General features: G+C 37.7%; 1 protein-coding gene across 2 annotated transcripts in view; it reads right to left on the bottom strand.

The window, feature by feature from the left end:
* LHFPL3 (LHFPL tetraspan subfamily member 3) overlaps positions 1–14,866 on the bottom strand; it is a 621,367-nt gene that overhangs the window by 192,328 nt on the left and 414,173 nt on the right. For both annotated transcript variants that reach the window (XM_045828481.1, XM_045828480.1), the window contains exon 2: positions 13,341–13,577. In XM_045828481.1, the coding sequence (XP_045684437.1) occupies positions 13,341–13,577 (237 nt within the window). The remainder of the gene's footprint in view (positions 1–13,340; positions 13,578–14,866) is intronic.

Genomic DNA, 14,866 nt, shown 5'->3' with positions numbered 1-14,866 from the left:
AATCTGATTATAAATGACTTAGAGCAGTGTTCCTTCAAGTGTGATCTTCAAATCAACTGTAGCACATTTACTTGAATGTACTTAAACAAATAAAGATTCCATTTGATAAAGCCCATAAAATGTACAATACCAAGAGTGAACCTTAATGTAAACTATGGACTGTAGCTGATCATAATGGGTCAATGTCGGTTCATTGATTGTAAAAAGTGGACCACACTGATGTGGCATGTTGATGGTGGGGGACATTGTGCTTATGGTGAAGGAGGCATGGGGGAGCTCTGTCCTTTCCACTTAATTTTTCTGTAAACCAAAAACTTCTCTAAAAAATACAGTTTACTAATGTAAAAAATAGCAGAGCTAATCCCTAGAACTTCATATCATTTGAAATAAGCATCCCAGGTAAACACCATGCTCATAGAATTTTGATAGGTACTACCTGACAATTATTATTTTAATAATAGTAATAACAATAATAATAATACACTGTAGGTGTTACCTAGTGGGTATGAATTAGCTAGTGAAAGAAGGTATCAGTTCAGAATGCATCAGGAGAGACAGCCAGAAAGAAAAGGGTTTTTCAACAATGGGGAAAGAGTTCCCTATGATTTATTTTTACTTCTAATAATTTTATTATTAATGTTTGACACATGGATTTTATTTGCCATGTTTATGGTGAGGAAAATAAATATGTATTCTAACCAAAACACAAGGACCTGCTAGACTAGTGGCACTAAATTTTTATCACCCTGCAAAATTAAAGTGATCATATCCTCCTATATTCAGTAGATTCTTGTTTTTATTGCTTCTTCTGCCTAGGTGGAATCCCTTCCCTCTATCACTTTTGAAGTGTACCTCTCACAGACATTTAAAAAAATGTTTGATTGTTTGCTTTATTGTTTTTTTAAATATATTTGATTGATTGTGCTATTACAGTTGTCCCATTCCCCCCTTCACTCCCCTCTGTCCTGCACACCCCCTCCCACCCACATTCCCCCCTTCAGTTCATGTCCATGTGTCATACTTATAAGTTCTTTAGCTTCTACATTTCCCATGCTATTCTTACCCTCCTCCTGTCTATTTTCTACCTACCATCTATGCTACCTATTCTCTGTACCTTTTCCCCTTCTCTCCTCCTCCCACTCCCCTGTTGCTAATCCTTCATGTGATCTCCATTTCTCACAGACAATTTTGAGGCTCAGGCTTTTGTCCTTCATCAGTCCATCAATGCAGTGATGATTCTTAGCTAGGTTGAAAATAGGAACTTTACTGTAAAGGAACTTTACTGTAAAGGATTGAGTCATATTTCTGTCAAGGGATCATAAGCTCTTCCTGGTGACTCTCATTGAATTTACACAGCCAGTTACACAGTTTGAGCTCTCTGGATGGCAAATGCACAAGAATAGCAGCCCCCTACCCCATGCCCCTAATTCCCAGATATGGGTGTATGTGGGAAGATTGCAAATGAGAAAAGCAAACCCCTAACCAAAAAACTAACCCTCACCAGTTTTATTAAAACAATTTGTAAAGATACCAGATGAAAAAATAATATTTAAGCATGTAGAGGGAGCAATCTTCTAGATCTTAATGAGGCCTCCATTATGATGCAGAGTTGCAGGAACAAAGGGAGACAACAGGGCAAAGTGGTTAGGGCATGGGCCCTGTTTGACATGAATCATGACATATAATAAACACTTTGTGTGTTTTCCAAGTAAAATCAAAACTCTAAAATAAGTTGATATGTGTCAGATATTGTGACAGTTTTCATGCATTATGTCATTTTCACAAAATCTCTATGAGGCAGTTTCTATTAATGTCCTTACAGACAAGAAGGCTGAAGCTTAGGGTTGTTCAAGTTCATAGAGCCAGCAGGTGGCATAAATAAATTTCCTAGGGCTGGCACAGAGCTCTGTTTCCAAAAAAGGCAGCAATGGAACTCTGTCAGAGAGATGATTGTATAGCCTGTTATTGAATGAAACTTGACTATATGTCATTGATTACCTACCACTTTGTAATTATGAAAATTCAAACTGAGGTGATGTTTTTTATTTCCCTTCTCAGTCCCTCAGCTTTCTCATCTGTAAAATGAGTGTGCTTGGTGAACCCACTGGTCCTCACCTTTGGCTGCACATTAGAACCTCCTGGGGAGTTTTCATACCTGGATCCACCTCACACCAACTGCATTAGATTATCTGGGGTGGGATCAAGCACTGGAATATTTTTTTTAAAGACCCCTAGGTGGTTGTGAGGAATCAAATGATTTCTGGCTCTAAATGTCCTCACTGTGTGATTATATTTCAATATTCTTTTAGTTTTATCCTTGGTGGAGATGAGAGGAGACAGTTAGTCATTATCACCTCAATGTCTGAAAAGTAATTAAGCCCACTACTAAGATTTTCCCCTAGGCCAAACACCACCCCACCTGGCCAAAAAGAGCAGTTACTTATGCTTTTAAAAGATTTTCCTGAAAAAGAAAGTTCAAGACAGTTTTATCTGCTACCATGTACTGATCTATACAGCATCTTTGGGCCTCACTTACCAAGGTCAAGAAAAGCTTTTTCCTTTTTTTTTTTTTTAAAAAAAGATTGTATTTACTTATTTTTTTAGAGAGAAGGGAAGGGAGAGAGAAAGAGAGGGAGAGAAACATCAATGTATGGCTGACCCTCACTCACTCCTCCATCTGGGGCCTGACCTGCAACCCAGGCATGCGCCCCACCTGGGACTTGAACCGGTGACCCTTTGGTTCGCAGGTCAGCACTCAATTCACTGAGCCACACCAGCCAGGGCAAGAAAAGGCTTTCTTTTTCTTTTTTTTTTTGCTGTGTTTCTCTCACCTGGCCAGTTACAGATGTCTGGCTCGGTTTGCACTTTGGCACCAAAGGCCGTCCTGTGGTGAAGAAGTATCAGGCGAGCAGATGGATTTGCTCATGTGACCACTGGACTTTCCACCTTCTCTGAGACAAGGGACAGTTGTTTTAGAGTTTCTTTGGAAGCTGCCCCTTAGAAGACACTGGGTCAATCTGTCTTTCAGTGAGTGCTGCCACCTCATCTGCCACCTGATGGGCTGTGTCCGCCTCCTGCCTGGGCTTCTCTCTGGTGACCAGTCTGTCTAGTGGTTTTGTCAGAACATATGTTGGGATGATGGATACTAACACCACAGCTGCTTTTCTCCCTGAGTAAATTCTGCCCTCCAGATCTCTTGACAACATTATTACTCTCTCTTTTCTGGGTTTTGACAGCACACTGACCTGCAGACAGTATCATGTGGTAGTTCCCAGAATTCACATTTCACTTCTTGATTATTCGAGGCACATCATCAAAGGCGACATGGTCAAGTTAATTTAGGGAGATGATATCTACTCACGGCAAACTGATTTTTCTCCCACTAGACTCGAGGCCCAGATATTCTGGGCAGTAAAGCAGGAAGAAAAAAAATCAGTGAAATGCATAAATATAGTAAGTATCAGCTGGCCAACTGATTGTAATGACATGGTTCAACCAGAGACATATAGATAAAGAACAAACTTACAGTGACCAGAGGGGAGGGGGAAGGGAGATAAAGGGGGAAAGAAGGGGAAGGGTCAAGTCAAGGAACATGTATAAAGGACCCATGGACAAAGTCAATGGTGGGGTAGACTGAATGTGGGAGGAGGGGGGTAGGTAGGGCAGGGGAGAGCAATGGGGAAAAATGGAGACAGCTGTAATTCCACAACAACAACAACAAAAAGACATGGTTCAAGAGTGATAATGTCGACAATTAAAGAGACTTTTCCTCAAAATAGTTCCTGGATTTTAGATTTTAAATAGGCTATTCTAAAGTGAATGCCTTAGTGATATGAGAACTCCTCTCTTATCATTCTTCCTTGTCCCTAAGCCACACATATCTATCTACTGTATTTTCAATTTCTTCATATTTTTGTTTTCCTTTGTTTAATATTATTTTTTTCCACAAGCTGCTTTTTAAAAGGCTGCCTAACAGATGAAATCTTGGATGTCAAATTGTCCTTGGGATGCAGTCTTTGCTTATTATACCATCATCTTTCACTGGTGCTGGAGTAAGTCACCTGTCAGGGGATGGCATTCACTCATTTTATACAGAGGTGACACTAACAAAGTACCCTCATGAAGCCAAAGATGTAAAAACAGGACTGCATCTCAGAAATACAACCTGGTGCCTATAACACTACATGTCTTTCCCAAAGAAATTTGGGGCAAACCCTGTTCCACTCATTTTTAAGTCCCTGGTGCCTATTACTAGACTTGGCATGCTTGAGGCACACAAAAAATGTTTGGTGAGTTGAATGCCATAGTTTTACTCATTGTTTATCACACAGTCAAGTGCACAGTACACTTTTGTGGCTGTTGATATAAGGCCTAAGGAGGTGCAGTGAGTTGCCTAAAGTGTCAGTTATAGTATATTGTTCTAACATACCACTCCTTGATTCTTTTAAAATATGTGTATCTATGTGTAATGTGCAGGTAAATTTATTTCCTTTGCAATCAGTGAAGCAAGGGACAAACTGCTTCATGTACAGAAGACACTAAGTGGAGACATGAATTAGATGTTACACAGTTTTTTTTAATGAAACTGATTCAATGAAACAGTAACAAGTGCTCAAATATATTAAGTGCTTACTGTATCCTAGGAAATATCTCACTAGAGATAACAGGTAAGACATCATCCTTAGAGAAAAAATAAAGTTTGTAAGATTTTGGGAGGATGTCATATTTTGTGAATCATTAATAGAGACATGTATTTCTGCAAACTTAACCTCAATACATTTATCTCAGCAGTAGTTTGCTTGGCACTGTGTTCTTACCTAGCCTACTGGAAGTTCAGAACAGCTATGTTTCTACTTTGTGGGGCAAGTGAAGTGACAGGTTACATTTTCATTGTGTTCTTTAACCTCACAATGAAATCACTGAACATGTAGCAAGAATGTAAAGATCCACTCTGCCAAAAAAAGTTCTATGTACATTAAAAAAAATCTGAATAGGAAAGCTGAGACCCAAGGAGATTTAACTAGAATTGAAATCAAGAACACTAAGATTTTACTTAGTACATATTCTCTCAATAAGGCACATGGACAAGAGCCAGAGGCACTGGGATGAGTAAGAGAGAAGCCAAAGAGGTTCTTTTTTTGGGAAACTAACCAGATGCATGAAGAAAATAAACTACTTTGGGTATAGTAATAGTGGAAAATATTTTTCATAGATATATTTTTAGTCTAGAAGCTTAAATGTATAGATGAAAAAACTAGAAATGACAGATTTGCTATGAAATAAAAATCAATTTAATGACTAAGTTTGTATTACATATTAAAATAAAAACAGTAAATTTAAAAAGACATAATTGATGGCTAAATAACTTCAAATACTGAGGTGTGTACCAATGCTATTCAGAGTGTAGAGAACTGAAATTAGACTCAGTCTTATAAAAAATAAAAAAGAATTGGCCACAGATCAGTAATTTGGTAATAAATATAATCCATAAACCTAGGCTGTTTCTTCTAAAGGTCATGGTAGCCCTTGTTTTCAGTTTTCATGATGATGCTGTTAAAAGGGAGAAGGCAAGAGGTGGAACGGTGAGGGGGTGAAGCTGGCAGGATTTAACCTAACTGCAAGTCTTCATAAAGTTATGCTGAAATGCTGATTAAAAATTTACTCATAGAGCCAAATCTTGAATATCATAACTTTGTTAAGGTTTTTTATTTTTTATTCCTTCCTCCTTTCTTTCTTCTAGCTGGTTTGATATTTATCCAGAGATCCTTTATCAGGGACTGAAAAGATCAATGAAATGTCAAAATTATTTTAGCTATTGAACTAGAGTGAATAATAGAGCATATGACAGTCATTCAAAGTCAGCACTGCCTTTGCCCTCAGATTCTTGAACCACATTTGACTTTAAGTCCACTAATTGGAGAAGGCTGAGAGAAAAGGTATGACTTTGAGGGTATCATTTGAGGTCGGGTACAGGTTAAAGAGAGAGCTCCCTATATGAGTGCACCATGGTACATTCATGATCTCAATGTATATTTTTTAAATAAGCCAGAATCAGTCTCAGAAATTCAGATGTTCTATGAATTACCTGTAGGCATAGAGGGTAAATTGAAGGAGACAATCTCCAACAAAACATCCACAAGTGACTCCTGTGAAGTTCTCTTTCTTCCACCACACCTTCATACACTCTCTCCCTCTGCCTCTTATTCACCAGGGGTGGTCCTCTGTCCTGGCTCCTTGGGTAGGTAGTAGAGAACACTGACAATATAGGTGTCTCCAGACACTCAGCAAGATGTGGAAACTATGCTGCTTGAGAAATGTGTAACTTTAACCATTACTGACGCAATAACTGTTTCTAAAGAAGTCAATAGCTTAAGATAGAAGAGGGAGTAGCAGTGGGTGGACATTATAAGCAGTCACATTTCAACTTATAGGAAACACAAACATTCTAAGTTCTCTGGAACAATGGAGTCATTCATGAGACAGAGATTAGTATGCTCTTTCATTCATTCATTCATTCATTCACTCAATCACTCAAAACAAAATTATTGAATACTTACATATGCTAGACATTATTCCAGCCCACTGATTTTCAACCAGTGTACCACAAGAATTTTTAAGACATACAACACCTGACTAGTTAGTCAGGGCCCTAATGTCTTTCTCCTTAGATTGTCAAATAAAAAAAGACAACAGCCAACACAACAATAGTCATCCAGCATGCACGAATCAAGATCATACTTTGTTTTGGTCAGATAGACAAAAAATATATTTTTTATGTGCCACTGAATTTTAGTAATTAGTTTATATGTGTCACTAGATGAAAAGGTTGAAAATAGCTGCTCTATGCAGCAGTGAACAAAAGAGGCAAAAATTCCTGCCCCTGTGCAGCTTTTCTTGGGGAAAATAGACAATAACAAAAACGAGGTAAAATAGGACTTCTGGCCAAGATGGAGGTATAGGTAGAAACACTTTGCCTCCTTGCACAACAAAAAGAAGGACCACAACAATTTAAAAGCAAAAAAATAATGAGAACTTCCAGAAAAATTAAACTGTATGGAAATCTGACAACCAAGGAGTTAAAGAGGAAACATTCATTCAGACCTGGAGGAGGGGCAGAGATGGGCAGGACATGCAGCAAGGCCTTGGCTGGCAGACCGGGTGACCCCACATTTGCGTGTGGATAAACTAGGAGGAACAACTGGGGAGCAAGACAGACCACACAACCCAGGGTTACAGGGCAGGAAATAAAGCCTCAAAACCTCTGGCTGTAAAAATCTTTGGGGGTTGCAGTAGTGGGAGAAACTCCCAGACTCACAGGAGAGTTCATTGGAAAGGTCCACAGTGTTCTAGAACATACACAAATTCACCCACTTGAGAATCAGCACCAGAAGGGCCCAATTTGCTTATGGGTAGTAGGGGTAGAGGCTGAAAACTGGCTGAGAGTCAAGCAAGTGTCATTGTTTCCACTCTGACCCCTCAGCCACATACAGTGCCACAGTGGGTGATATAGGTTGCCCCACCCTGGCGAATACTTAAGGCTCCACCCCTTACAACATAACAGATGTGCCAAGACAAAGAAATATGGCTCAAATGAAAGAGCAGATCAAAACTCCAAAAACAGGAGTAAGTGGTGAAGAGATAGCCAACCTATCAGATGCAGAGTTCAAAATACTGGTAATCAAGATGCTCACAGAAATGGATGAGTACAGTTGTAAAATAGAGGGAGAAGTGAAGACTATGAAAAATGAAATAAAGGAAAATACGCAGGGAACCAACAGTGAAGGGAAGGAAACTGGGACTCAAATTAACAATTTGGAGCAGAAGTAAAAAATAAACATTCAGCCAAAACAGAATGAAGAAACAAGAATTCAGAAAATGAGGAGAGGCTTAGGAACCTCCAGGACAACTTTAAATGCTCCAGCATTGGAGTCATAGGGGTGCCAGAAGAAGAAGAGGAAGAGCAAGAAATGGAAAACTTATTTGAAAACATAATTAAGGAGAACATCCCCATTATGGCAAAGGAAATAGACTTCCAGGAAGTCCAGGAAGCTCAGAGAGTCCCAAAGAAGTTGGACCCAAGGAGGAACACACCAAGGCACCTCATAATTACATTATCCAAGATTAAAGATAAGGAGAGAATTTTAAAAGCAGCAAGAGAAAAGGAGATAGTTACTTCCAAAGGAGTAGCCATAAGATTATCAGCTGATTTCTCAGAAAAAACCTTGTAGGCAAGAAGGGGTTAAAAAAAAAAAACCCTAAGCAAACAACTAGAACAGGAACAGAATCATAGAATTGGAGATTGTGTTGTCATTTAGGTATAAATGCTATTTAAAGCCATGACATAAAATGAGATAACCTAGGAAGTGATTGTAGATAGGAAGAGTTAGGAGAGAAGGAGGAATCAGCAAAGAAGACTGAGCACAAAGAGCTCCAGAGAGGCGGAAGGAAATCTCAGCAAGATCAGCTACTGGAAGTCAACTAAAAAAAGAATTTCAAGATGGGTCCTGTAGTCAACTGTAAAAAGATGCTGATACAATATAATATTTGAAAATTGACAATAAAATTTAGCATTAGGTGACTGGGGGGTAAACTTCAGAAGACAGTGTCTGTGAAGTGCTGGGGTTAAAACCTAAATACAGGGACTTTATGAAGAAGTTGAAGGTGAGTAACTAGCAGCAGCAAGGACATAAAACAAATCTATGAGGACCTCTAGGATCTGCTCCACCTCTTAGATTAATTTGAGCCCTTCTGAAAAGGCATCAGGATATATTCAGTATTTTAGAGACACATTCTTAGATGCTTTGATGACCCCAAGGATTTTGTTCCACAAAAACCCCATTGGGAAACAAACAGTTCACCACGGTATTAATAAAGTTTTAATTCAAAGCACTTGAAGATACTTTTGCCTGACCTTTCTGATCTTACCTCACTAGGTTTTTTTTTGTTATTTTTTCATTGAGATATAACTGACATATAACATTATATTAGTTTCAGGTATACAATATAATGATTTGATGTTTGTGTATGTTGATATCCATCACTTTACATAGTTATACATTTTTAATCTTGTAAGAACTTGTAAGATCTAGTCTCTTAATAATTTTCAAATATATAATATAGTATTATTAACTACTTATTTTATAACTGAAAGTTTGTTCTTTTTGACTACCTTCACCCATTCCCTGGCCCCACCCTGCTCCCAGCCTTTGGCAACCACCAATCTGTTCTCTGTATTTCATTGGGTTTTTATAAAATTACACAGTCAAATAAGAGGATCAATTTATAGGCTATTCTCCATTCTTAAGTGTATTATACTTTTGATTAAATAACATTATCTATAAGCTACCAAATGAAAGTAAGACAAAACTCTTTACTTGCTAAAGAGCTGATTGTTCAAGTTGAAAGTGATAGAATCAGCATCTATTAAGAATTAATCATTACCTCATCTTGTGTAATTGAAACAATTTGAAATTTCAAGTAAGGGGGTTTGTGTTTGAGCCCTGGGTCCATTCCTTCCTAGCAGTAAAAACTTAGACCAAATCTTAAACTTTTATGAATCTCAAAAATTAGAATGATAATAACTATCTCACAGGATGATTGCAAAAATTAAATAAATGTTATATGGGAGAATAATTCATAACAACTGAAGCCTATATACATATTGCTTATATATTGTTTCCACACACATACTTTTGTTGGACTCTTCCAAGGCTAAGGAGGAGGCAGGACTGGGTATTAGTATTCTCATTTTAAAGACAATGAAGCTGAGGCTCTATGATGCTAAGGGACTTGCTCAAAGTCACATGACTAATACCTGCTGGAGTTGACACCAGAAACAAACTTTTTATCGCTGATCCAGGGCTCTGTCCACTGTTGAGGTGTCCGCATGGGCCAGAGTTTCTAAATTTGACCCATTTTACTCCTGGTGATGTGAATGGATGGGCTGTGACAGCATGGTTCAGGGGGCAGGTACATGGCTGGGGGAGAAACCCTGGACATCCTTTCCTTGATTTTCATCTTTCCCTTCTCTAGTCAGCCATGCACTGATAACAAGCCCCTAAAAAAAGCCTTTAGTGTGTTTTACTGTGCAAGAGCTTTTACCACTCTTGGAGAGTCTTCATAGGACACCTTTGAGGGTATTCTCAGAATTGAATTTTCGAATGCTGGAAGAAACCTCAGACACCATTGAGACAAACCAGCATTTTACAGATGAGGAAGCTTAATTCTGGGACTACTAAGATGTGGGTGCAAGTCTCCTTAGGTCCTGTCAGAGATGGCACTGGCTCTGGGCAGTGTGCTCTTCCTGCTACACCACGCAGCCACTCACAGTGTGGCTAGGGCATGGCATGGCGTGGAGCCTTAAATCAAAATTCCAAAGCCTTTCTCAATTAGTTAAAGTAAAATAAATTTATTCTAACTCTGTTTATTATAGCATTAAAAAGAGCTTAAGCCACTTGATAAATAAATGGTAGCTGGAGTCATTTCTTGATGGATAATCATGTTTTCTCATTTGCAGTGTAAGTACTAGAAGACAAAGTGACTTTAAAACAGCTCATGAGAGGATCCAATTACCTGATAAGCGATTCCAAAGACCATATACATAAATGAAGAAACAGACCTCTTTGTGAATGGTGTCTGACAAGGTAAGAGCTTGTGTGGCACAGAAGCTATGGCAAATGTAATTATTTATCCTTTTACAACTAATGAAAGAAATAAAAAAATGAAGCTTTCATTTCAAATCCTTTTTATCTGGGTGAAACTTTAATTTTACGTAATTAAATTGACTTCACAGTTCAGTGTGTTAAAATATGCAATTAAGAACATATATCAGGGTTAAATGCCTATTGTTGTTTGCTCATTTAGAAATCATGCTGCTGAACTCCCAAACAAGAATGAACACCTGCCTGTCTGCTGTTTTCCCCAGAGGCAGGGGCAGCATGCAGCCCGCAAGCCTGGCTCCTCAAAATCAGAGCAGGCGGTAGCTTTCTGGCATGCACCAACTCCTGCATAAAGTTAGTTGATTATTTAGAAAGTTTTCACTTCCCTGTGAGGGGCTTTAAAAAAAATTCTCACCCAAGGATAGAGAGAGGAGGGAAGGGTGGAGAGAGATAGGGTGTGTGCAGGGGGCGGGGGCGGAGATTGATTGGTTGTCTCTGGTATGTGCCCTGACCAGGAAACAAACCCACAATGTTTTTGGTGTAGGGGATGACGCTCCAACCAACTGAGCCATCTGGCCAGAGATTCTTGTTTTTGTTGTTTTTTTTTTTGTTTGTTTGTTTTTTTTTAATGAGAAAGTATTCTGGGATTTTGAAGGTGTATCATAGATAATTAACTTTATGTCTCATGGAAATTTGTTCTAAAACAGCAATTGCATCATCAAAGTTGTTGCCTTCTGTTTGTTGTATGTTAAAAGTCACTCCAATTTTGCCATTTTACAATTTATGAAACATTTCTGCTAAACACCTCTTTTAATTTATTTTTTGCACTTTTGGAAAAGGAGGGGCTGAAGATATGTTATGGGAGGTGTTGAAAGGAGACAATGAAGTGGGATTGCCGTGAATTCACTGGAAAATTATCTTAAAAGGCAGTGGTCTATACAGATGAAGTCATTCACTTGTCTGCTTCCAGCCCCACTTGTCTTCCCTTTGAATAGCACCTTTGTGATTGTTAATTTATGTCTCAGCAGCATCCTATATTTCATTTTAAGACTTTGTAGTTGGGATATAGTTTAACTAGAACTGAGTTCTCTTTCCTTCTTTACTATATTCTAGAATTTATGTAAAAGTGATTCTTGTTTTGTCCATCAGGGTGGTGGTTAGGAAGGATTCATGGATCTAAGCAATATCCTTATAAAGATACATGGAAAATACAAACTCTTGAAGTGTCATTTTCTTTAACTCATTCTTTAGAGAAAGGCAACTTATTCTAATATTGAGTTATCCTTATTATTAATTTTGAAGTGAAGTTACCAGACAGAGACCTGTGTACATCCAGTAAGTTACAAAGACAACAGACAAGGGCGCTAGTTAATGAGTACATGTGAAAGCACTTTAAATCTGTAATGTGCTTTACAAAGTTAATAATTAACTTCATGTCATCCTTTTTACTTGGAAAGTAGTTTTATTTTTAGGAAGTATCAGTACTACTTCCCCGTGAAAGTATTATTTTTGTGTTTAGAATGTTTTTGCTAGAACCAAGTAAATTAATATATGTTCTGTCTATAAATCAGGATGATTAAGGGTTTGTGGGTGAACCATGCTGCTTTCCCAGACTTCTCAATTTTCTCTCCTTATAGTTCATAGTTTATAAGCATAAACAGTGATGGTCTAAATTTAAAGCTTGCTACATTAACATTACATGAGATATTCATATAGATACTAACATATGCTTATATTTGAGGCTTGTTGAAGCAGTGAAAAGTTTCTGAAGTTAGCAAGTACCTGACATGAGCTAAATTTCATAATTCAAAGATGGATTTAGTTCCCAACTAGGAATAAAAGCTAGAAGAAGAAGCCACTCAGTTGAAGGTACTAATATAAGTTCAAAATATTAGAGGTGCTATAAAGATAAAACAGTTAAATGACTTTAAGTCTATACAGAGACAGTAAATTCTATCCCAAGAAATTGGTTTAGAAATATGGAAAGAAAATTAAAAGATTTATCTTGAATAATGATTTGCTCCCTTATTGGCCTCTTATAATATTTCTGTATCATTCACTAGTCAATTTCCTATTTTATATCCTAGTTTCTTTGTGCTTCAGAAGGTATTTTCTTTTTGAAGAGAAATCTGAGGACTTTTGGTTACCCAGATAACACATTTAAAATTCAGCTAATTAGGTAAGTACTGAAATATCTAACTGTAAACCATTTGGGGCCAGTATCACTATCTTTCTGTGAGAATGAGTCTGATTTCAAATAAAGTGATTGTGAACAGTTTAATAAAGACAGTTATAGATAATTTCCTGAGATTCCCCTGGCATTTACTTCAACCCAGACAATAGCTGAATACATGGAGAGAAAGCACTCTCCATTTAGTCAAATAGACAAAAAGAAAGGAAAAACGTTGTATTCATAGCCATTAACTCAGGAAAGCAGCAAAGAAAAACTGGAAAAAGTATATTTGAATAATAATAATGGAATCAGACTCAGAAAGTTGAGTATAAAAATATGATACTTTAATGGTATGAACTTTTGAGTTAAGTCTGAGGGAAACTAGATAGCATTAAAAGATGCAGCAAATTAGATGCGCAGGGGAAGCACTGGTACTTGATAGGAAAGAATGTAGAGTATTATTTTTTGTGCTTAGATGTCCAGGTAAATGTTCCCCAAAGCAATCTTACCTTTGTTTTCTGCCTTTAGTTCCTCTGCCATCAAGCTGTCTTGTCGATTACCAAGCACAAATGCCAGAAATGAGAGGATCAGAGCATCCAAAATCCCAATAATAGCCAGGATGTATGCCCAGCGGACTGAACAAGCCCCAAGAGTGTACTTGTCCGTCTTTTCTCCACACATTCGTTTTACTTCATCTGAATCCCAGCCATCAGGGAAAATCATACAGCCAAGCACAAGGCAGGCAGCTGAGAGAGAGGGGGGAAAAAAGAAAAAAGAAGTTAAAATAAATTTTATTTTAGCAAATAGCAGTGATTTAACTGCTTAAAATTGTTGACTTAAAGAACAGCAAATCTTATGGCTGTCCTACCTGGAATGACTGCTCTCCCAATCCCTGCCCCCCAACCCTTTAACTTAAAAGCAGCCCAGTACTCTGCAGGAGCTCTAGGAATGCACTTCATGGTAAGCCCAAGCATTCTGAAAGAAGGGAAGGTATGTTGATCTATAATACTAAAAATTAAAAAATGAATTTTGGTGTGCATTTGTTGGAAGGCTTTCAATGCAAATAGGAATCACATACATAAGAAATCATAATACTGTAGAACAACTATTCATTGCTGGCTCTGAAGAGCCATGGCAGGAGCCAGATAAGGGATTAGGATAACATGGAAAATACCAGAGAGTATAATGAGTTTGAGTCACATCAAAATATAATTTCATGTTGTGATCTACACACACACACACACATTGAAAAGTTTCTTGAAACTGTACTTTCTGTATGCAATTTACTCTGATATTTTCTAATGTATTCTCTGTTCTGTTTCATTTTTAAAAGGTTGAAAAATGCTGCAACATGGTGTGGTACCACAGAGCTTTTGTGGAAATTCAGAAATTTAAGGAGAATACTTATATTCAATTTCCTAACTACCACTGTTGGAGTCATATGAATGCTTTTAAAAATATGTTATTTTGAAGATTAAAGAAGGTAAGTGGCTATTGTTGCCATTCTCATTATATTTAATTGAATTATTTAGGGGTAAATGATAATAGTTTAGGTTATAAAGAGCTTTCTGGACAGGTTGTTTCACTCATTAATTACTAATTCATTCAACTCATTAATTCAACAACTACTTATTCAGTATTTCCTATGGTGTCATCAACACTTCCCTATTTGAAGCCTTCATTAGCTTTCTTTTTAAAAAAAAAGATTTTTAAAATTTATTTTTAGAGAGGGGGAAAGAGAGGGACAGAAACATGATATATGAGAGAAACACTGATTGTGTTGTCTCTTGCACATCCCCAACTGGGTACCTGGCCTGTAGGCCAGGCATGTGCCTGAGCTGGAATCAAACTGGTGACCTTTTGGTTTGCAGGCTAGCACTCAATCCACTGAGCCACACCAGCCAGGGTCTTCATTATCTTTCAAAGGGAACCCTCCTTTCCCTCAGCTTTCAGTTTGCCCTCATTCTAATCCAGATTACACATTACCACTTAGACCATCATGCTCAGAGCCTTTTGTAGCCTCCACATTAGTACT

The sequence above is a fragment of the Phyllostomus hastatus genome, unplaced genomic scaffold (genome assembly GCF_019186645.2).
Source record: "Phyllostomus hastatus isolate PE091 unplaced genomic scaffold, TTU_PhHast_1.1 phas_scaffold_78, whole genome shotgun sequence".
Lineage (NCBI taxonomy): Eukaryota > Metazoa > Chordata > Mammalia > Chiroptera > Phyllostomidae > Phyllostomus > Phyllostomus hastatus.
The sequence above is the reverse complement of the archived record's forward strand: the minus strand, read 5'-3'. Positions and strand labels throughout refer to the sequence as shown.